General features: G+C 34.4%; 1 protein-coding gene and 1 long non-coding RNA gene across 6 annotated transcripts; one reads left to right on the top strand and one right to left on the bottom strand.

The window, feature by feature from the left end:
• Window positions 1–587: 587 nt before the first annotated feature.
• Window positions 588–24,363, top strand: LOC138187401 (major facilitator superfamily domain-containing protein SP1173). 5 transcript variants are annotated; one of them, XM_069128136.1, is made up of 11 exons: window positions 588–710; window positions 19,285–19,360; window positions 19,724–19,966; window positions 20,396–20,979; window positions 21,168–21,468; window positions 21,610–22,111; window positions 22,340–22,498; window positions 22,568–22,743; window positions 22,871–23,077; window positions 23,177–23,200; window positions 23,339–24,363. In XM_069128136.1, the coding sequence occupies exons 3-11, from the start codon at window positions 19,852–19,854 to the stop codon at window positions 23,416–23,418; spliced, it is 2,148 nt and encodes a 715-aa protein (XP_068984237.1). In that variant the 5' UTR covers window positions 588–710; window positions 19,285–19,360; window positions 19,724–19,851; the 3' UTR covers window positions 23,419–24,363. The 5 variants fall into 5 exon arrangements, with proteins under 5 accessions (XP_068984237.1, XP_068984236.1, XP_068984240.1 ...); XM_069128135.1 differs by having other exon boundaries at window positions 607–813; XM_069128138.1 differs by lacking the exon at window positions 588–710 and adding an exon at window positions 13,965–13,988.
• LOC138187403 (uncharacterized) lies at window positions 811–3,009 on the bottom strand. The gene is made up of 3 exons (XR_011175164.1): window positions 2,565–3,009; window positions 1,609–2,461; window positions 811–1,209 (listed from the first exon to the last, which is right to left on the bottom strand). It is a non-coding gene; the product is annotated as an uncharacterized LOC138187403 (long non-coding RNA).
• Window positions 24,364–24,624: the final 261 nt, after the last annotated feature.

The following is a 24,624-nucleotide window of genomic DNA, read 5'->3' on the forward strand; positions in this document are numbered from 1 at the left end:
TTGAAAAATGCACACAATGATATGCAAAAATATACAAAATACAGTATTTATTACATTTGGTAAATGAAATGAATTTCTATCTTTTTAGTTATTTTCATAAAAATATAAAAATACATAAAAATTTGCAGTTTAATCGTACGTGCATATAAAATATTACTATGCTATACTATGTAATACGGAATTTAATATTAACTAATGTGAAATGGAAATACTACAATAAATAAAGTAGTATACAAAATATTTCTTCCAATTTTCACCATATAAAAGCAATCAGATAATTAACCTCTTATAAAATACAGATTTTTATTTAAATTTATATGTTTTTAAACAACCAATCTACCTTGCACATTCAAATTTTATCCATATGCTTTGTTAAATAAAACAATCTACATAAATCCATAGAAAATCTTCGTCGTACACAACAATACTATATTGACAACAAAGGAACTCTCCCCGCGAGGAGCAGCAATAAAAACTTAACTCGTGGTGGTATCTTTATTTACAAACGAATTCCATCGCTTGACAGCATAACCAGGGGTATGCCGAAGGTGCACGAAAGGTATTGCAAAGGTGGGCTAATGCTAGAGAGCACTCGCATTGACGTTTACGCGCGGAGAAGCGCGAGCCGGTGTGCAAGGGAGTCGTGGTCGTGGAACAAACCGGGACGCAACAGTCGCTCACCAGACTTCGTACTGGAACCATCGTGGAAGGTATCATTTCGCTCTTTCGTGACATTTCATGATTCAAGCCTGGGATACCTGTTACGAGCCTCATCAAACGGAACGATATCTTGATAGAGTTAAACTGTCCAGGGTGAGTGATTCCATTCACGTTTTCTTTCATTACGATCGCGGAAAACTCGGTAGCCCGGGCAACAACCCTTCGATACACCGATCGAAGTATCTCGGTACACGCGTACGGCGACCGTTGATTCTCTCGTTCCACTCGGATCTATGTGACCCCGTTTTCATCTTAAATCATAGTCAATTGTTTTTAACGGACGACATCCTCCGTGGCGAATTTTTCGCCCACTATCGTGGCCCTTAAACACAAGTTTTCTACGTGTTTTTACACGATCTTCTGCTAGTTATCCAATTGTGAACCTAGAACATGGTTTAACTAATAGAAGTGTGACGAGCGTATGATTTATGTGTACGTATTTCCTCGTTTCACACGTGTGATTGGTTTTAACCAGTTAATAACTGATTTCTGTCAAAAGAATGTGTAATTATGTTATTATCGATTTTGGTACACTTTAGTGATGTGCTTGATAGTATGTCATAACTGGAAGTACAAAAATTTATGCGTACATAGTATATTATAAATATGTATAATAATATTATGCAATGTGTAGTGGAGGACAAAAGAATATATGAAAATCACCACAATTTTAGACAACAGAGCTATAATTGACGAGAACAATTAAATTGTGACGTATATCTGTGGAATAAATGACTATTACCAGCATGGTAAAAAATTTAGAACAAAGTTAGTATTAATGTACTGTGATTATTATACACAAGTGTGACTTTTTCTTTTGTCCGTCATTGTATACCATCGTATATACATATATATTATAGTATCATATTTATGTATTTATTCCCCCACCATGATGAATTTTCATTCCTTCAGTAAAGAAGTGCACTGACTGTCTTTTTTTTTCGTTACTTAACCAATTTATCTAAAATACATAATAAAGAGAATATAATAATAATGATTATAAGCTTAAATCCTGGACTCAAGAATTATCTAATTATTTTACATTCAATTATCAACTTATATAATATATTGGGTAAGAAATACGATACATTTTTCTTTAGGTAACTTCAATTGTTTACGATTATGACAATTATCCCGCCTTGGGTTTCGGTACAATAATCATAATTTGTTCAAGTCCTTTTCGAATCGATTCGCGATAATTCGATTGAAATTCTACATGGCATTTCATTACGTACTGGTGAAATCGTACGAGTGAGTTTGATTAGGTTACAAGGAGAACTGTACTAGCTTCCACGTACGGCATTCATATTGTTTATAATCACTTTTTTCTGTCACGAGTGTACACGAGCATGCTTTACTCATTTACATACAAGTCATAGGAGTCACGAGTTGATGATTTCTTATCGATCGAAATTTCCATAATGCTTAATAGCAGAGATTGCTCGATAACCAGACTAAGGATATTTATGCAATTTTATAACGAGAGACAAAAGAATAAAAAATTAATTAATTAATTAAGTAATTTAATCGAGTCTCTCTTGGATAGCTGGATATTTAATAAGAGTATGACTTGCCAAGTTACCAACGATACGAATAACAATGAGCCGACATTATGAGTAACGTGTATCAAAATGTCCATGAAAATGATCCTGCAAATACATTTGTTCTGCACGTGTTGTTCTTTTTTAAGCTATGATGAAGTCTCACATTTATTTTCTCCTTTTATATATTCATGTTTTTTCTGAAACAAACATTTTATTGGAATTAATTTATAAAATCAATAAGAATAAAGAAATTAGTAAGTACAAAGAACAGTAAATACTGAATTAGGTTATAAATATTACCTTACTACTAAATAAGATTAAGTTGGTATCTTTTTTGATTTATTTCTTCTTTTTATCTCATGGGTTATTTATGTCTTTCTGTGATCCTTAAATCGACCGATGCGTCAAAACTATTGTAATTATAGCGTGAAACGTATCAGTTAACAGAATTCATAGAAACCAGTTCCATTCTTTTTATAAAGATGATATCGTGGTCGATATTTATTCGTTCTAATTGAATCTTTGCGCTATAACGATGCAAATAGCATGTCACATTGAATCACTTGGGATACATCTTTAGAAAATTGTATACATACAGTGCTATCGGCAATATTAACATATGTAGAAATAATTAGTAACGTTACTATAATTATAGTTTCACATCGATAATAATCGATTCTATTTCTAAAAAACGCGGACTTACAGAAGAAAACTTCATTCTACATTTTCAACGTATTTTCTCATGTAGACCAATCTCCTGCCGATTGTCTGCTTCTGCATAGTTAAGAGTAGACAAAGTCACGTAACATGATACCCATAATTCACGCTCAATCTTCTAAATAATTTGATGTATTTGGTTATCCTCAAACGTAATTTGGTTATTCTTGATTTTCAACATATTTTGAGTCATAGAATCTCGAATATAGGACTACGGTGTTATATCTCATATGAAGATTTGTTCGACAGAAGTTGAAATTCGATCGCGTCGTTAATAGTGGCGGAAGTTGAGAATTTCGAAACGAAATTTAAAAAAGGAGCCGCCACTAGTCTCGCTTCTTTGTTCTCTTGAAATTACGTTCTAACCTTTGTGATTTCGTATCGACCGCGGAGGGGAGTATATTCGGTTCCAACAGATGAAAAAGTCGCTTTAGGGACACGCTGAAGGACCATCAAGTTCCTCGTCACGGAAATCGTCAGAAATATCAAGGACAGAAAACACGAGCCGCCGCGACCAGCCGGAAATTAATTTAAAAAATGCGATTATCGTAGGAAAAATTATTCCGTTCCTCGAGACCGACGCCGGCAGCCACGTTCGACGGTTATTAATTAAATCTGGCTTACGCCGTTGAACTTTTTGTCAATACCTTTCCCGTTAATTACGGGTCAGTTGTATCGGGCCGACTTTACTCTTACATTACGCCGTAACACCAAGTCGGATATCGTGAAATTTGTAAAAATACCGCTGTGAAACGTTCCAGTTTTGTTAGTAGGAATTATTAAATTCATGGAAATTTTATATCCGAGAACATCGAGTCGAAGAGGGTAACTGTGTTATCGTTACGCACGAATTTACAGTAGCTCGAGAGCAGACAATGGTTTTTGTGGAGAAATGAATAATACAGGGGTTTACATTGAAAATCGTTCGGTATAGTTAGAATATAATACTTCTTGCAACGAATTTGAATAAAATAATAGCAAAGACTAATTGATTGCATTTAAAAATACGTATTAATAGCATCGATACCCAGAGGACTGTGTTATATTTTATTCATGTTGAAGTGAGAGACAAAGATATTTGTAGTTGGAACGTAGGAGTCAGAAGAGGAGTAAATATTCTGTATATTGTGAAATATACAAATAAGATGTTATTATTTGTTATGAGGTGTACATATATAATTGTTTAATATTTTATATTTTATTGATTGTTATACGTGTAATGAATTGGGATTTTTAAGATAAACCAAACAATTAAAGAATGTAATATAATGTAAAACCGAAAATTCGTTCAAATTCCGAGAGAGGAGGACTAAGTAAAATAAATAAAATAAAGAATAACAAACATATTTAAATATATATAATGTGATACATATAATGGTAACATTTTGTCGAGACAGGAATATTCATACAATACCATTAATTAATACCATTAATTAATGTGTAATAAGTATTATTCCGAACATCCTTCTTCAAATAACTGCATCCAATTTATCGTTAATTAAGTTTTTAAGGAAATTTAGTTCTGCATCTTTTCAATCTTTTTCCAAAATTTTCTTAAGATCTTCTTTTAAATATCATATACTATTTGCGGATTAATCTCTGAAAATATTTCTGTGTTTTATTTCTGCAGTAAACCAATTGTACGAGTAGTATTGTCCCCTACTAATGAGAAATTTGTTTAGCTATAGATTCAAATGAACATGGTTTCGAGCTTTCTGTATTTTTAATTTTCCCTTAAAAATGTAAATTTTATCACGCAGTTCGGAAGGTTTTCAACGCAAGAAAATGAAAAACTAAATAATTACGAACTTGCACCCGAGACACTTGGATTAAAATCGTTCTCGTTTTATTTGAGCGCGCGTGTATACGATCTCTCGGAGGTAAGGATATAAAAAAAGAATATATTTTATCGAACGAACGCGTAATAGGGAAACTTTTATTAAACTTTTTCTTTAAAATATTTGTGGAGCAACTTATTAAACTCTCTTTTCAAACTGGTGCAAGTCTGAAGAGTTGTTTATTCGAGACCATCCCGACTTTCAGGGAATTCTTAATTCACGTCTCTTATACTTGCTACTAAAAGTGTAGGTCCTATTGGCTGGACACTTTAAATGTTTCTTCTAGCCGCCTTTGTTCCTTTCTTCCGGTTGTTGCCTGTGCTACCGGAAGAAAAGGAGATCTTGAAGCTTCGTCTTATTTATCAAAAACATTTTCTTTCAAGTGTGTAATTCAATTATTATAATTAGTTATTATCGTTCTTCTCGCATCTGTATGACCCGAAATAAAAATTATATTTTGATGGAAATATTAAATATTATCAAAATATAGATAATACTATATTAAATACTTGGTTTTCGTATTTAACACTTCATGGAAATGAAGAAAAATTCTATTCTGGTTTGATTCTTTCATCCCCTTCAAAATTTTTAGAATACCTAGTCGTAATACTAAAATATTGAAGGCATTAAAAGTATCGACTGTCGTAAATAATTATACCTTTTGCATGTTTAGTCGTTTGCTTATAGATGACTGTAATAATTTACGTTAGATTACCAAAATTCAAGGTATTTAATTTTATTTTATATTTTACTTCCTCCGTAATAGAAATCGTTAGTAAAGTTCAATTGCATTAAAAGTTCCAAAACTGAGTGGTCTAACCCTAAATTGTCATGCTACCCAGTAGCTTAACGACACACCAGTCGAAAGACTTAAAATCACATAATGTAAGTTTAACAAGGTCCAGCCACTACAGGCGTTAATTATCTCTTATATCCTCAGTGATAGGTCGAGTTGGCTGAGATCTAATTTCCGCTTAAACAGTCAGAGATATCGAATCCGTCGTAAGACGATGTACGTAATTTCTCAGATAGATCAAGATGAGCGTAGTCGCGTATCGACTACCGTTACCCATCAAAAACACTCTACAAGAACAGTACGGTAAAATTCATTGTGCTCGGAGGCGCTGAGCGAACGTGATTTTACTTTTACCGTCGCGTGAGGGATGTAATCTTCGATCGAAGAAATTCTCTGTGAGTCCGGATTCGTTCGGATGACGATACTATACGGGTTTCTTCCTCGTTTCTTTCCATCGTTGGTCGTCTTTCTCCTTATGCCTGTCCCGTTTTCTCGCTCGAACTCGCACGCGCAACGAGGAAGACTCGAGCATCGGCATGGTTCCGTTATCCGTGGTAAATACACGTCGAGCATCCTATACGTTTTGCCTCCGGTGAAAATAAACAATGTACGCGGCAGCGTACGTTACTGATCCGATCCATGCCCACTATTGCACACACGGTGTGCAGTAAATCCAAGATTTCACCCGGAAATATAATAAGGTAGGATCGTTCGAGTCACTTAAGCTTCGACATTTTAACATTTAATATCGAACTTTGCGAAGAATGACGAAATTTGTAGTTGTTTACGAAGGTATTCGAGCGCTTGTACCTTTCGCGAATACATTGTGTGTCCTATACGAAACATTTTGAAGTTTCATTAGCACTGTAACGAGACTCGACTGTTTTTGATTATATCAACGAAGTTTGAAATAAATGTGAAAATGTGTATATATGTATACTTGTAAAAGTTGCAAGATATTTATACGAAAAATGGTCTTATTAGGTTGTCCTAAAAATTCATTTTATAAGGAAATAACAGATACACATCATTTTTTGTTTTATATTATTTTATTGAATTACGTATGATCCATTTTGTTTTATTACTACGAAATACTGTGCATCTATTATTTTCTTATAAAACGAAAGAAATTTTTGGGACAATGTAATACATATTAATAAGCCACGATATTTAATAGGATTATCTTTAGCAATAATTGTATGTCTAGGACCATTTTTCGTATAAATATCTTGCAACTTCTACAAGTATACATATATATACATTTTCAGATTTGTTTCAAATTTTACCATAAAAGGAATGCAAATTGCATTCATGGATTCGAGAGTCCTCCTTGCACTAACTTCAAGTACTATTCATCTTCCTATAATTATATAAGTTCGTTTTAATATGCAAGATCATATGTTAGCAATTGTCAGAGAAGATATTGATTATTCCAACGTACTCCAACTATATTTTTCAACTATTTCTCGATGATAGACACGTAAGTATTTCGTAATGGAATCGATAAAATTCTAATTGAAGTCGTAAATCAGCAGCAACGATAACAGATTTGGGATCTATTCTTTCAAGGTCGTTTATTTATAGGAAAGCATAATAAAGGTGGCTGGAATATTTCAAGTTGGCTTGATTATATCGAGGAACTTGGTAAAATCAATCGAATAGCTAGCTATTGTGGGAAGCGCGTATAAGGAAAAGGACATAGTTTGATGCAGTTCGACAATAAACTTCATTCAAAAGCGGAAGTTCGTTTTCAAGTGGAACAATACCAGTAACCATATGTATCACTTTTATGCCAGCAAGTATCTGTAAACATACAACTTTTTAAATTAAATTGCCTTACAGTGGCTTGCGAAAGTACGACTATTTGAACACTTATCATAGAGCTTATCATATGCTTATTATACAAAACTTCTTGAAATTTCGTTACCACTGTAATGGAACACGTCTATCATGATCGTATTGATAAAATTTGAAATAGCTTGAAATTTTCACCGAGACATATAATTAAAAAGTTGAAGAGAACGTGAAGATAAAAAATTTGTTAAGCAACAAGATGGTCCTATAAGGTTTGACAATTACATATTTCAATTTTATTGTTGTATATCAATCTTAAAAAATCAATTTGATCGGTTTATAATATGCTATTATACGTAGCTGTGCTACAAAGGATACAATCGTTGCAGTTTGATAGAAACTTCCATTTCAAATATTCTCCTCTACCACCCCAAGCGAATTTCCTGTCAAGCTACGAACGCAATATAATCTCACTGCTCTCGTAACGCACCCTTTACACCATGTATAGACGACTATGCATGTACACGAATCCAAATTGCTTTGAGCAACAGTTACGATATTAGACCTCGAACGTAATAGCTTGGATCCTTCTCAGGAGCCACAGGATCCACGTTCATTAGCGGCAAGGCAGATGTAGAACAACGATACCAGACCTTAAAATTCTCGGCACATACTAACATCATAGACACGATATTCGTCTCTCTATCTGGAATAACTGAACGACTGATTTATCCTTGAGACCAGCGAAAGCTCTACTGGAACACGTAAACCGAGATCGAGCACGGTGGATCCGTTTGTCGAGCTCGGGAATCTATAGCGAGTGATGACGTTAGACGGAGGCGACGAGAGGTTGCTTTTCTTTTCGCTTCGTACACGGCTAGACGAACAAGAGTGAGAAAGAAGGAGCGAGAGAGAAAGAGAAGCACTAGTCGAGACAGATTTTACGATCGATTCGAATTACTCATTCGTGCTGTTGCACGACTCAACGCCTAATTCAACCCTATCATCTCGCAACTCCTCACCCCTGGACCACGGTTCCCTTTCTCTCTTCTCACCCCTCATCGGTGTTTCCCGCAACCCTTCGTCGATGCAAGAAACTACAGCCAGGGCTTTCGAGAGTATATTATGCAGATATGACAAATACCGCTGCGACGTCTCCCTACATGACGATTACACGTTTGATGCCCCTAGTTTTCAACGCAGCTGTTGCACGGCTGGCTTCCCGAGCATTGCCATAATCCTTCCGCGGATTTACATAGCAGCTCCAGTGAGTTTCTGATTACTGAGCTTTTAAGCGCGAAATATGGTATTTGTTGATTGCCTGATTGTGTATGAAAACGATGGGATCGTTTAATTTTGATTATGAGTTAATTTAATTTGGAAAGTGTTTACAGATATTTGGATTCGATGGGGTAATTTAATTCGAAATGTTGAAGTCTACCGATATTTGGTGATACATATATATATAAAGGTGTATAAAATGATTACTGCTGGTTCATTCGAAGGTAATGGAATTATTGGTAGTGTTACCGTATTTCAAAACGATGAATTACAGTTGTTTAGAAAAGTAGTCGAACGTTTATTATAATCAAAAGGGGCAAGAATAGAGTTAATCGGATCGATCGTCACGGTAAAAGTAAATTACAAAACTCGTTTAACGAATGTCTAACGAAATTATTCGAACACGCGATGGAATATCGAAATTAAAAATCAGAGAACTTTAGAATTTCCGGTGGAAGCGAACTGCTTGCATCTCTCGTTATCTGGAAGATTTATGTAACGCTCGAAGTTCCGCCGACGTTGTAAATTCTTAATAGCAGGTTAATGAACAGTGGCGATTGTTTCTCCGGAGGTAACAAGCTTGAACAACATATAATTATCGTGTAACGTCGCGGCATATATTAATTAACACTTTCAATGCCATCAATACTTCAGTGCCGGACTATGTTTAATATTTAGCTAAAACAACAATCATTAAACATGTCGTAAGTTTATTAATAAGAATTTCTCACAGTTTGAAGCTTTAAAAGTTCTAGAATTATAAAAATACATTCTCAGGTGTAAATTTTGTTTTATTAAAATATGGCTTAAAATCGGTTACCTTTATCAGAGATGATAAATTATAAATATGTTAAAAACTTATTAAAAATAATTCCTCGGTTTTCTAAACTTGAAAATCTCACGGTTACAAGTCCTAAATTTTTAAATGTGAACCCTGTTCCGTTAAAAATAATTTTCACTCAATTGCTTCTGCTAGAAACGCTCTGGACTATCATTGCTATTAATTAACCAGCAGTAAATTAAAGATTAGGAAGTAAATATATGGTGGGATACACGTGGATAACACCTGCACGCAATGGTGACCCTTCTGTGAGAAATATCATGCGTGTCCTTCCGCCCACGCTTCGCCCTAACACGACAACTTCAAGCTTCGGAATTGGGTTAATGAAATCATGGAAGCGGAAGGCCCGACAGTTCAGCCTCGTGCAGTGCTGTTAACTCTAAAGACTTAACATCGAACAAATTACCGTTGTCAAGGCTCCCTTACAAAAATAGCGTCTGAAATCATTTCGATTTTATTTCATATTTTTGTTCCCAAACTTGACAGTTACAACACGCATTGCAATCTAATTTACATACAGAGCGTTCCAGGTTGTTGCAGTCAAAATTCCTCGGTATATTTTATGAGTATAGATCAGAAAAGGATATTGTGTAAATATACTATATTTTTAAATATTCAATTTGACATACGAAATTTAAAGTTTTAAATTAAACTTGTAACTTTGAAAATTTTACTAATAATATTAGTTGAAATGTACGGGAACATACAAGAGTACAAGCTTTAAAAGATCTATTTTTATATAACATTTTTTTCCGATATGTACCCGTAAAATATACTGAGAAGGTTTGACAAACCTGGGATCTTCACATTGTGTATGTATATAAAAAAAATTATTTCCACGTATCGATCCATTGATGTGACTGAAAACGTGTATTTTATAAAAGTACAAATAAACGTGTTTTACGTAACTACACAAATATGTAAAACATAAAAAAATGTACGTCTGGAATGGAACATAATGAAAATTTGAAATTGCGTTCGCATTGAACGACAGTCTGAACAATAGTCTGAGTGCTGATCTAACAGAGTTCCGGTAGAGCACCAGGAAACCCCGTTGAACGTAGCGATATTCAGATTCCGAGTGAAAAAGTCATTTTCCTGGCTGGTGTTCTTGCACTGGTAAGACGTGCCATTACGAGATTGGACAACCGACAGACAGGGATGAATATGAATATCTATTGCGTGCTCTCTTGCAAAGATAATGGGTCGAACGAAGAGCACGAGTAAACGGCGGTTTCCTGTTCGAGACAGGAAGTCGCTTTCTTTTACGATCCTTGAAAATCGTCGATGAGGAATGCGACGACTCTTCGTAAATATTACTGTAATTATTCGATCAACTTTGAGGGATATTTAAAGTCTCCCTTTATAACTCATAACTTCTTCTTTCTCTTTAAATTTTCGAATAAAATATATGCGAAAGATGACACGGGAATATTATAAATTTTGTTTTATTGGCTTTGCAGTGATTCTTGGATTTTTATATCTCAGACTTGTCGGTTTAAGAAACAAAGAGGATTTGCCTGTTTTTTAAAAGGGATAACGTTTTAAGAAGATTTAACATGAAATTGAAACAGAAAGTCAGGCATAACAATAAGAACTTTCTCACCTTTTATCGAGGTATGTGAGATATTTTTTGCTACTAGGGAAATACAATTAGGTCGTAAATGACCGTAGAGACGCAGCAGGGTTAATATTAGAGAGGATTCTTATGCGTAGAATATAATATAATCTTGTTAAAGAGTTAGTGAAGTTTTTTTTCAACATGTATTTTACGAACAACGTTTTTCTTAATTATCCATGGTACGCAAGATTTATATGGAAAAATTTAATTAATCCTGAATGTTTAGTGCCACGGTATATGCTCCGTACCTTTTTGTGCAAAGAAAATTTTAAGGGAATGCGTGAAACGTGGCAGCGCAATTAGGGAGACAATGTGAGAAATTTATCTGACAATAATGATAGCCCGCTGCGAGATTGTTAAAAAATTCACCCTCTTAAAAGCTCGAAGCTTCTAGCGTCTTAAAAACACGGTTTCTTTCGAAGTGTATAAAATTCTGGAGAAAGGAACGCAGCAAGGAAACATTCCACGACGAAGAATTTAGTTGCATCAAGTAATCCTATAAACAAAACTAAATTTTTTAAAAGCGTGTCTCGTATTTTTGATCAAAGTAAATGGCTCATTATACATTAATGATATTTATCATACTACTTTTTATATGACATTGGTAATACTATACTGTTACTATTTTAATCTCCATGATGTAAAGAGACGAAAGTATTTATTACATTTATGTATTCGTAACGAGGTCCCGAGGGAATGAACGTGATAATTATAGTCGCATCAAACGTAAGGCTAGATTTCAAGGTGCACACAGCGAACGTTGACGTAATCGACAACCTGTTCCCGATGACGTAAGGAACTAGTCGTACGGAGGTCACGCAGATACCGTAACTCAAGAAAAATCTTCGTCTATGTATCCATTTCCGAAAAAAAATTTTATTCTCCCAGTTTCTTCATTTGGAACATTGTTCAAAAGTATAACGTATTTTAATAAAAAGGTGGCAGCAGTGATTTCTAATTAGTTCGTCATTAATCTGTATACTTTGATAAAACTCAAATACAGTTACTTTAAAGCAGTTAAAGTGTATGGATGCTTTTGAGGCGTAACGTACTCCAAACATCACGACATTATGAAAAGATCACGATAAACTAGAAATTACGAGCAAGAGGTTTTCTCGTAATATTTTATTTTTCATTTTCTTCTTTTAATTTAATCTGAATTACAGGAAGGATAGAAATATTATGATTAATGTCAACAATGTGATATTGTTCGAGCTGGAAATGGATAGTGGAGCTGTAACTGTAAAGTACGATATTCAATCACGCTATATTTGTTGTATACGCATAATCACGACCACTTCCGTTCTCCGTAATGCGGACCAGCAAAGTATTAAACGAATCCCGACCGCTTAAAAGGCGACGTTCGCACGCAACTATTTATAGCCGGGATGTATATATTTGCATTATTTGCAATGGAAAAGAATGACCGGTGTAAATTACAGTGTGAACAGTTTACGCACGTGACGAGCTTGATGATCTGCGTGAAACTCCTTAAGTATCCTTAAGAAACATCATGCATCGCCAATTAGAATTATTTACGCCATATTTGGCACACGTACCTCTCATCACTTGCACTACTTTCTCTTTTTATCCTATTAAGGATATAGAAGCGATAGATCACTACCAATCATTCAAGATATAAGCGTAAATTATAGACGTGACTTGCAAGTATCAGTCTAAACTTGTTGACAAAAAGTTGTCATTTTCTAATTATCTAATTCTTTATTACGCGGTGCTCATTCATGTAGAAACATAAATGCGCATCTCTGAATGCGTTCACTTACTGGCATTGATAACTTTTTCACGCTAAAAGTTCCTGTGTATACACCCTCGCTTAAAAGTTCAAAACGTGCTATGATTTCAAAAGAAGCAAAGAGGCAGAAGAGTCTCCCTTAAACAAATATCTTGTTTACGATATTTTATAATATTGAAGCTGTAATTAATTACATTTAAAAATAATGCTCGTAATTACATTATTTCTATTTTTCAGAAAAATGTACGAAAGAACTTCCTTTCGCTTTAAAAGCAGAGGATGTTGCGAACTTCGCAAAATGTATGTACATACTACCATTCTGTTCACATGGGAAAATTTTGTCCGATCGAATCATAACTACAAAAAAGAAGTTTTCTATAAATTACATATGTTAAACATTAAGAAGATTTTGATAGAAATGTGATAATTTCATTATTGATTATTTACTTCGTTATAGGTTCTAGTAAAAAGTTTTCGACTAAACTTTTCATTCAGCGGTGTTGTACGTAAGTGCGGCGAGCTTGTTACTCCGAAAAACTACTCTCTCGCAATAGGACGAGTGGAACGATCATTATGATCTTATCAGAAACGGCAAAACGAGCCAGCGTACGAGTAATTTGTACAGTTATCGCGAATCTGGACTAGACATCGACAGCCAACAAATTTCACGGTGCACTTTCTGCTCGGTGATGTTTCAGCCGCGGCTTTTGAAAACACACGAATATGTGTAGAAGCAGTTTGTAGCTAGAATGAAAACATTCGAAGCTTCCATGACCTGTTGTTAACCCAGTTAGACTTACCATTCCAGTGCACGCACTCGTTACAGGCTCCGCCGCGTTTATTCCATATTCGAAAGCTGATTGCAAGATAATCGAAATACGGATCTACTGTCATAGAATCGTAATTGACACGAAGTGGAGCACTCGAAGGACAGGCTCTAGCTAAGAAGAGAGACGCTTGTCGTTGTAACTGGCGGAGACACTTCGAGAATGCCAGTCTCCGTCGCCAGTAAGCGTCGCGTCGCATCGCGTCGCGTCGGTGGAATTAAAGTCCAAGATTTCTTCGAATCGATTGGATAAACAAGTAAATTTGCTTAGCTGTTTCACTGTCTGCATGGGTTTGGAAGCTAACAAGAAGATGGCAAAAAGCGTAAAATCTCCAATGATTTGGCTATGTGCATGCTTTTAGGCTGATGGTAAAAGAGCCCCTAAAGGATTTGAATGCGTGACTCTTTGTTTTCAAGAAATTAATAAGCATTTTTTATACTTTATTTTGTATATTCCTTTAATATTAATATTATCTTTTTTTAATATTAAAGTTTTACAATCTATTTTGATAAATTTTTGATTACTTTTTTAATTTTAGTACCGATTTAGAACTGATCTAGTTCTGATATTATTATATTACTCCCGCGTGTTCTAATAAAAACGTTTAAAACATAAGAAATTGCCGCACCAAGAACATAATTTCTCGAAGGCGAAGCGTCATGCACTGAAATCCTGTTGGGGCTGTTTCACCATCAACCTGAAGTATCGAACGCACATACAGCCAACTCGTGCGAGATTTCTCAGCTCTCGCCATCTCCTTATGGATATGAAACAAAGGGAGATTGGGGTTTAACGACTGTTTCAAGGCTGTAGGAAGAAATAGCTTTCTGTGTTTAAATATTTGTGGTTAACGACGTCGACGGCCACGGTGGTGGTCATCGGTGACGCACGTTACTAAATTTTTTAATATGCTTGAAACGATTGAAATGAGACAAATTTCACGGACCAAAGTCAAGACATTAGATCAGAAATTAGACAAAATTGGTAAAAATTACCAAATTACATAATTATCAATTTGAAATGTGATTATAGATATTTGAAAGTTGAAATGTGAAAGTCATATTCTGTATTTTCGAGGTATTAGATTATATGCTTTGATATGGATTTCTGTCGAACGCAACATTTGCATTCTTTATTTCATGAAACAAAAACTCATTTGCGTGAGAGAAACACAATAGCGTTGTAACGCGCAAGAGGAAAAGGGGTAGAAAATAGCCTTTAGCTTCACACGGCTTAATAATAATCGAGCTGTCAGATGTAAAAGCGAATTCCGTCCGATAAAACTGTACGGCAGTCGCTCTACTTCGTGCAATAATTCACTCATGTCTTCTTTGCGAATTGTCGAATGACTTTCTCGATAATATACAAATGATTCATTTTCTTCGAATACGTGACTTCTCATTCTTCTTTGGGGTAGATATTTTTATGATTTTCTCCTTCTTCGTCGATGAATATTCGTCATTAATCTTCCAAGATTTTGTAATATAAATTTCTCGAATTTTTATGTCTATTACGGTAATATTTGCGAGTATAATTTCTTCTCTTTTATCGATGAATATTCCTCGTTATAGTTGTTTATTTGGATTTCATCCTCAAAGCCTATTACAAAGTAGCTCATAGATATCCACTACATATATCGTACATTATAATATAAACATTTACATACATCAATACACGTTCAGACGTATACCCGACACACGCAGATACACGCTATAATGTACTAATTTAATTTTTCTCTCGACTCGACTAGCATTAATTTTCTTATTTTCATGATCTTCCGTACAAAGTGGAATATGTTTCTTATTTCCTCCGCGCTCCTAGTATTTAATAATTCTGAGAATTCTTTTTCCTAACTGTCCGTGCACAACAAGTACTAATAGTACTGACAGCAATATTCCTCATTAAATTTTCCAAGATTTTACAATATAAATTTCTCTTGTACGCGTATCATGGTGATATTTATTAGAATAATTTTAGTATCAATTTTTTATTGATATTTCCAACGTTAAAATAAACTTCACGGTCATATATTCGTACAAACACAGATTCAGCTAGGTCCCAAAATACACCGGTATTATTGTCGATCGATGACCGCGTTATCTCATCCGCGAACGTTATATCAATTTATTGCTAAATAGTATTTATTTGTCCGATAGAGAAACCACGATAGAGAATTATACAGAACCAACCAGTGTATTCTAGTATCAATTTCGATCTATCGTTTTGTTAACACAGTCTTGCATTAAATCGCTATAAAAATTTGTTGTGCCTGTATGAATGATTTTCTGTATGAAATCTACAGGAGGTTGGCATGATAAGCAATATTTCCTATTTTTTTACGAGCAGCAATTTCAACACAGTATGCTATTAGTCAATTCTGTATTATCCACGTTATTCATATACAATTTAGTTTCGGATCTAAACATGTATTTGTTCATTCTTTTCAAAATTTCCAAAATACTGTACGTAATAACGTTAAAATATTAGATATTAAAATATTGATCGTCTTAAAAATTACTATATTTTTTGCTTCTACGAAATGTCAACTTATTAGTTATTTTTCAAAGAATTATATCTTTGAACCTAACAGATCGTTTAATTATAAAATAACATTAATGTCAAAAAGTGAGCAAAAATGTACTTGATACATGTTTCTCTTGTGATTTTCAATATGTAAGGGCGTTAAACGTTTATCAACGTCCGATGCTGTTTTCATCGATTACTGTAAACTAATACGTTTGCTAATCGGTCTACGACTTCCTGATTTTCTGGGTCACATGGGGTGAGTCAGCTAATCTGCTGTTATGAATCAATATCCTAGAAACTAGACGTGACACCAGACACATTTTTTATGAAGAAAGAATTAGATGTCTTGGAAATAAATTTCTAAACAAGCAAGCTTGTTAAAGTGAAATTGATTGGAGATTCACTGTGTGACACGAGTGGGACGTGAGAAGGTGAATTAAGGTAAATTAGCCGAATTTTAAATTTGATGGAAAGGAGAAATAAATCGGAGAGAAAAGAAATTCGTTAATTTCTATTTTTCTCGTGTTTTGAATTTTTTGTTATAACGTAATGTTTTCTTACATCATTACGGTTATGTTAGTAAAATTTAAAATCTATTTGAGTATCTGTATAGAAGCTGCAAGATATTTATTGCGAACATATAATATATTTAGTCAAAGATTCGTATACAGTATAAATAGCCATCTTAAACGTAAATGTTAAAGACAGCCCCACCACTGACGAGAAAAACATAAATAAACAAATCATAGATTTTTGCCTATCTCTATCAATGATAAAAAATATAACAAAGTGCAAAGAAAAATATATAAAAATACGGAGATAAAGAATCAATTGAATTACTTTTAAAATTATCTATTCAAGATGACAAATCTGCCTTGTTACCAAAAAGTAGACGGGCCAGAAATTGAAGGAAAGTGGGGACTGCATAATTGAAGCTATATAACTATCGCGGTAATTCTCGTTTCCTTCTCGAAGGCATTAAGACGGTCACTAACTGGTGGTAACATCCGCGAGGGAGGACAATGATTGAACGAAACGGACGGATGTTTAATTGTGAAGAGCCATGTAAGAGGACGAATGAAAGCGAGCTAGGTGACGAGGTATGCCGTCATCGTCTGATTTCTTCGTGATGATGACGTCTCCCTGTAATCGAAAGATCACTCCGATAATGCTAATTATATACGTGTCTCTTGCTGATCGTTCTTTCTCTCTTTCGCTCGAAAGCGAAAATTTTACTGAACAGGTTCGTGGAACAAGCAAACGGTGAAAGATTATGAATCTCATAGTACAGTGAATTCTACAATTATCAGATCGTTCTGGAATAGCGAAGAAGATACGATGCAAGTTCCGATCCAACTTCTTTTCTTTTACGAATGCTTTTAAAAATATGAATTTACATTGAATTTCGCGGTCTATTCATGAATTAGATTAAATTCGATGAAAATCTGTTGCGACCATATTGTATCTGTTCACCTAAATAATTTCACCCTGTCGTCACAGCATTCAATAGCATATCTCTAATAAATTCACGTACAGTTGCATGAAATATGGGTCTTGAGCGTGCTGCATCGGTCATTGTTGACTACATGGCATTACATGGAATGGAAGATATGTAACTATTGATTATATATATATATAATCAATAGTTTATATATATATAAATATAAAAAGAACTATCTATAACTCTGTGTGTGTGTGTGTGTGTCGCATGATACAATATGATAGTTCTATGCATCTTATCTAACAAGTTTTGAAACATGATATTCGAAACGTTTGAAAACTTTGGTTGTTACATTCGGAACGAATGGAAATCTTCAGGAGATATAGAGTTCTCAGAAGCAAGGAAATGCAATATGGAACGTGTAGTAATGCGATCAGAACGATGAGAACCTTCATCGCGAGGGTCAGTTCTCGTAAACCCGACGAAAATAAGGAAGTTGCGGATTACGAGACGTTTGTACTGGCGAAAATTGAGAATTACGTGAGAACGTTGGTCTTGAGAAAAGTAGGTTACGCATAGAAATTTGCACCATCCTGTTAAAACTAAATGCTCGTTTTTACTAGATATTTCACAGATAATTTAGAAAACTAATCTTTTGACAGAATGACAAAATTACGAGCAATTAAGAAATCCCACAAATTTCTGTATTTCTGGTATCAGATATAGAAATTACTGAGCTAGAAAATTGAAAAGATTATTACGTTCAATGATAAACGTTATACTTCATGATTTAGAGGCACGCAGTATTTATAATTCCATTCTTGTTCGCAAGCAATAAATTGAATAAATTGTGTCTTCATAATTGTAAAACACAAACTTTTTTCCTTTAGTAAGTAATTAGTAGTTTCTATTTATTGCGAATAATATTCTTTGTCTGTTTAATAAAATTATACTATATTCCATCAAACAGATTTCGGATAATACACCATACAAATGTATAATACACAGATCACGTAATGAACCCTCTCATATACACACGGAAGATACAGATAAAGATAGTATCTCCTTTTATCAATAAAGGAAGCGGCTCCTCGATAAGACCAAAGAATTGATATCCTGGAAGTACAGTCGTCCTTTTCTTTATTTAGTCCTCGTTCATAACTCATAACTTATGAACGATGAGTTTCTACTGCGGTCTCTTTGATCGCCTTCGTGCTTCGTGTAGGAGAAGAGAAGAACTCTTGTGTATGGTCGTACAATCGAGCGGTCGGTTATTTGTATGTGAAACTTGTATCACGACCGTCTGGCCCATGCCATCTTTGGAATGGAGTGTAATTTGCGAGTCCAGGAACGCATCCGGAAGAGTTCATAAGATTGAAGATAAATAACCGTTGTCGAAGCACTATTTAGGGGAGAGTCTGAATGGAATGGATGAAAACCATAATAAAACTATAAAAATATAAAACCATAAACAAAAATAATAATTACTATTAATTAAAAATAATCACTATTAATAATAATTTACTTATGTCAAATATTTAACTCGATTTATTCATTTATAATTTCTCTGATACTCTGATTCCAGCATCCGAGGTATTTATAAGGTAGAGCACCGGAAGTTGAGCGTTCTAACGGACGGCGTTCCGCCACATCTCGATGTAGTGAGTTCAGTTTGACTACTATCTCGTTTACTAGATCCACGATGATCTGTGTGATTGCACATTTTCACTGGAGGAATTGAAAAATCAAAGAAACGAATTGTGAAGCCGCTATTTCATTTCCGTTTAAAATGAATTGTTTATTGCTTCTTGAAAATAAATTGGTCTGTTCCGTTCAAAATAAATTGATCATTGCCCCATGGAATATTCGTACAAAAGCGTATGGTTAAGGTTCTAGGTCTATAACTTTTCAACTTATGAAACAAAATGCGTAATTAAAATTGTATTTGCTAAATGCCTTCATAATAAACAAAAATAATAAATAATGCATCGCCTTATTTAAACAAGTTTTTCTTTTTGATTTAGACATACGTTAAAGTGGACTAATGAAAATGGAAATTAAAGGAGGGTCATCGGCATAATAGACGACCATAGGTCGTCAATCTTGAATCGTTTGTACCTGCTTTTAAGAGAAACTTTATAATATATATAAGATGTCGATCACGGCGTCCACGGAGAGAATGGACACAACCAAGGACCTGCCCAAGAAGAAGTTTATTAACATCAATCTTCTGTCGTTGAAGCTACTGTTATTCCTCTTTTTTGGAGGTACATATAGAATAAATATTATGATTGGAGAACTTTATGAGAAACGGACCAAATAGTACAATTATTATGGAATTTGTATTTATTTTGTAAATATAAAAGAAACAAAATTCTTTAAAAGAATTTAAGTAGAATGTATTAATGAATTTTTTGCATTTTGTTAACAAAAGAAATAATTTATTATTCCATCTGTCCAAGAAAAATAATAATATAGTAGAGAATAAAAATAAAGTAAAGGAGATAATAAGATAGATATGATCAATGATATCGAAGATTTCAGAACAGATACAAATAATGATCTTGCAATCTTACCTTTGAAAGAATAATAGATATATTTGGGTTAAGATACATATATTGCGATATTTATCCATATCTAATAAAGAAATATTGAAATATTTGCCACCAATATTGATGTCATAATTATCTTTTTAGGAATGGGATGTCTCTTCCCTTTTCTTCCTTTACACATGACTGAAATGGGATTGAGCATCGACCAGATCCGAATGATCTCAATAATCTCGCCAGCAGTCGCGATCTTAGGGCCTCTGTTTGCCGCTCCAATCGCAGATAAGTTAGCAGGTCATCAAGGAAGAGGCGACAAAACTTCAACTGGTCGTTACCTCAGGGTGATGATTGCCATTGCCTGCTTCCTCTCTGCCATTTTCTATGCTTTTCTTCTATTGATTCCTACAGCTGATCGCATTGAACCTCCAAGAGAAAGAAAACCTGATCTAAAGTTTAACTGCGATCAAACAGGAGCGGTGGTGTTGCAAGAAAGATGCAAAGATGATATTTCTTGCCACAGATGGTCTGACGAAACCAGAGTTGGCCCATTGCTTCTGGAAGGATGCAATTATGCTTGTTACCCTATAGGATCAAAACGATGGGATTCCGACGATAACGATGGTTCCACTACTTCTGGAACGACCAATTCCGATGTTATTGTTCTAGATGGCAGTGGCGAAACAACGGTGATTCCTCTCGAGAGTGAAATATACGCCCAGCTAAATGTGCAGGTAAAAAGCTGAACCAAGTGCCAAGGAATAAAAGATAATTTTGGTAATATACGATTGATTGAAACGACATATTAAATTTCAAAATTGCACACTTATAAAGAATAAAGAATGTGATTTATTGTGTTTCTCCCCTGTAGTTCTCAATTGTATAAAGACAGAGTAATTTAAATATATGGAATATGTTGCAGGAACAAGAAGAAACGAAAAAAACGCGAAGATTCACCATGCCTGAAAGCGAACCACCTCATTTATGTTTTAAAGAGGGTGATAGTGTTGTTTGTCATGTTTACACCAAATATTCAGGCAATCTAGCTATAAATGCTACTCTGAAACAAGCCTTGAACAACGAAAGTGATCGAGATTGGTGTGCATATCCTCTAGCTGAGTACTTTGCTTGTCGTATACCTCCTGAACTTGAAACCAGAATGGCAGAAGTTTATCAGAGTTGTTCCATTGAATGTAGCTTAGCTGATCCATATACTCTTCCGGGTAATACTACTATTTATTACACTATTAGTAGACTGAGGATATTTATATTTAAAGAGATGAAAGCTATATTGAAACTTGTTTGACTCACTAATATTATAACAAGTTTGAATATAAAATATAAGTAATATATATTAATTCCAGATAGCGTCCTCATAGAGAGCCAATGCCAACAGACAGAAGATTGGACCCACCTAGTATTCTGGACATATTTAGCTATTCGATCAGCTGCAGACATTTTCCCAACAACGGCTGTAGCTCTGATCGATGCAGCAGTTGTAATAGCCACCAGAGAAACATCCTGTGGACGCGGAGACGTAGGACGACAGTTGGCCTTCGGTTCACTTGGCTTTGCCATCTTCGGTCCTCTAACCGGCTATTTATGCACTCTTATAGAAAATTTGAACTCTTTCTATTATTTACCAATCGGTATACACGTGGTTATGATGCTTTTGGCAGCCTTGGTAGCTCTTTGTGCGAACGGAATGCCTCTCAGTCCACCAGAATGGTGGTGGCATACTAGAAGTGGCATGTTAGCACTTCCCATGAGTGCCATCAAGAGATACGGTAGTGAAACTGTCGCTCTAGTAATTGTACTGATCATTATGGGGACTTTCTGGAGCGCCATGGATAGTTATCTACCTTTGTAAGAGTCATTGCGTAGTCGTTTGACACTGTTAGAGTACAGTTACAGTAAATGTATGTTCTGACGAACTGTCGTCATGATGAATACGTGAAACAATCAAATATATAGATAGGTTCTTATGAATATAGAAACTTACAAAAGTATTCAAACAGTCGTAGATATCTTTTAAGGGATAGTTAAGATCATATAAGATGTTTTTAGATCATACTGACAGAATATTCTTTTTAGACATCTACAAAAGTTAGGAGCTGACGAACTTCCCATTAGTGTAGCTATGACAGTCGGAGCTGTTCCAGCGTTTCTATTTCTTTGGAAATCTGAACATTTAGTTGACTACTGTGGTCACAGTAACCTTCTCATCACTGCCTTCACTGTGTATATTATTAGGTAGGTAAGTTTTTTATATAATAAAATTTCTCTTGTAATTCACATATTTTAAAAAATTGAAACTATTAGGTTTACTGGTTTAAGCCTCGTAGCAGAACCTTGGTGGTCTCTAATTTTCGAGGCTCTTGAAGTATTTACGCTAGGTATCATGTGGGTTACTGCCGTTCTTTACCTACGACATCTCGTTCCGCGTCACTTGACTGTAACTGCTCAAGCATTACCTGTGATTGCGCATTTCTGTGTTGGTATGCATTCTGAATGCAATTTTAAGATTATACTCGATGAATTCATACACACAATTTAGTAATTTCAATATTCATCCATGTGTCATTGTATATTGTGGTAATGAACGTTTTTAATAATTCGTTTCAGGTCGATGCATCGGAGCCGTGGTTGGTGCTTACATCAGCGTCAACGAGTCTGACATCGTTGGCTCGTTAAGATTCGTTTACCGTTGTATGGCCGTCGCTGCTGCGGCTGTTGCCGGTTTATACTTCGTCCTATATCACGGCCTATTAAAACCGCGATGTCATGCACACACCATACAAGGCCCACGACAACCCCCGACTATCGTACAGGGTAAGTGGCGTTTTGATGATTTATATGTATAATTAACAATAATATTTAATTAATATTATGACTGATAATTTGAACTAACTATTCAATTTATCATGCAAGCTGCTATTAAGGAATATGAATTAAGTGAGTAGTTTTCCAATATTAATTTATTGATTCTATATTATCGTTACAGTATATTACATTCCCAATGTTTTAAGATTTTTTTATTAATATGTTTTATTAATATATCTTATTACTCTTTTTTTTATTGCTGTTTTTTAGCGATGAATGGAAATGGAAATTACACACCACTCAGGGTTTATCACAACGGTATGGGTAGAAAAGGTCAATTCCGCTATTGAATGAGAAAAAAGAGAGTGTTTAACGACACTATAAATGTCATGTTACGGTGCTAGTGATTAGACTGTCGTTGTTATTGCAATTAAAAACAAAAGATTGTCATTGTTATGCGACATATGTATGGAAAGTGCGTTTATCAGTGCTCAGCCTTTAACATTTCTTTACTTTCTATCCAAACTCTTACGACGAAATTGTCAACTCTTTGATACTATCATTAATTTTCTTTTATACAAGCAATTTCTAAGAATTAATTTGCTCAAGCGTACTTCAAAATGTCGAAGCGAGATTTTACATTTGTCAATACCAAAATGAGATTAGAGAATTAGAAGGTAGAAGTACTCAGATTATGAGTGAAGCATTTTGAAATCACTTTTTGCTTTAGTTATCTTCTTAATTTTTATACATTTATAATTGTACGATTACAATTTCTTTTGATTAAAAAATAGAATTACTTTATATATTTTTTTTAATTAAAAGACTCATATTTTCATGTTTATTTTTTTAATGTAAAGAACAAATTTTAAAAAATTACCTACTTAATTTTTGAGTACTTGTATCTAAACTACCAATGAATAGTAATAATGCCAGATCATTACTACTCTAAGTGTAACATCTGTAATGCTTTTTCATCGTCTCATTCTTTGTATCCTTTATAGGTACACAAGTGATATATTAATATCGCGGAAAAGTTACGAATTCGTTTCGTAACTCTGTTGCGTTTCAATTCTTTGTATACTTGACTGCGATCACGTAGGTGTTACGTGTTCATAATGTATTTATAAGAAAAAATTTCTACAGACTTGTTGTATGTATCTACTGAAAAATATTTGCCTCCATGTGTAGGGTATAAGACTTTAACTGAAAGATAAAAGAAAGTAATATATTGATTTTTGGGGTCGAAATGTGTATACACACAAACGACAAAAAATAAATGAAATTAAGCAAAATCTAAATTTTTAAATTCAAGATGCAATTGAAATTGAACAAAGAAAAAATACCAATTTTCCCAAAATTTTCTTCCTTCTGAATCTCCCCTCCCTCCCAACAAAAAACAAGCAGAAAACACTTTGCTACAGAGTCTATGAAAAATAGCTATGCTTAACGGTTTGAAAGAAATTTATTCTTCAGATTCAGCTTTACTTAAAGTTAACAGATGAATTTGCCATTTACTATAGATTGAATTATTTTAACATGATATTATATATATA

Source organism: Bombus flavifrons, chromosome 15, assembly GCF_040668555.2.
Source record: "Bombus flavifrons isolate JBK064 chromosome 15, iyBomFlav1_principal, whole genome shotgun sequence".
In the NCBI taxonomy this organism is placed as follows: Eukaryota; Metazoa; Arthropoda; class Insecta; order Hymenoptera; family Apidae; genus Bombus; species Bombus flavifrons.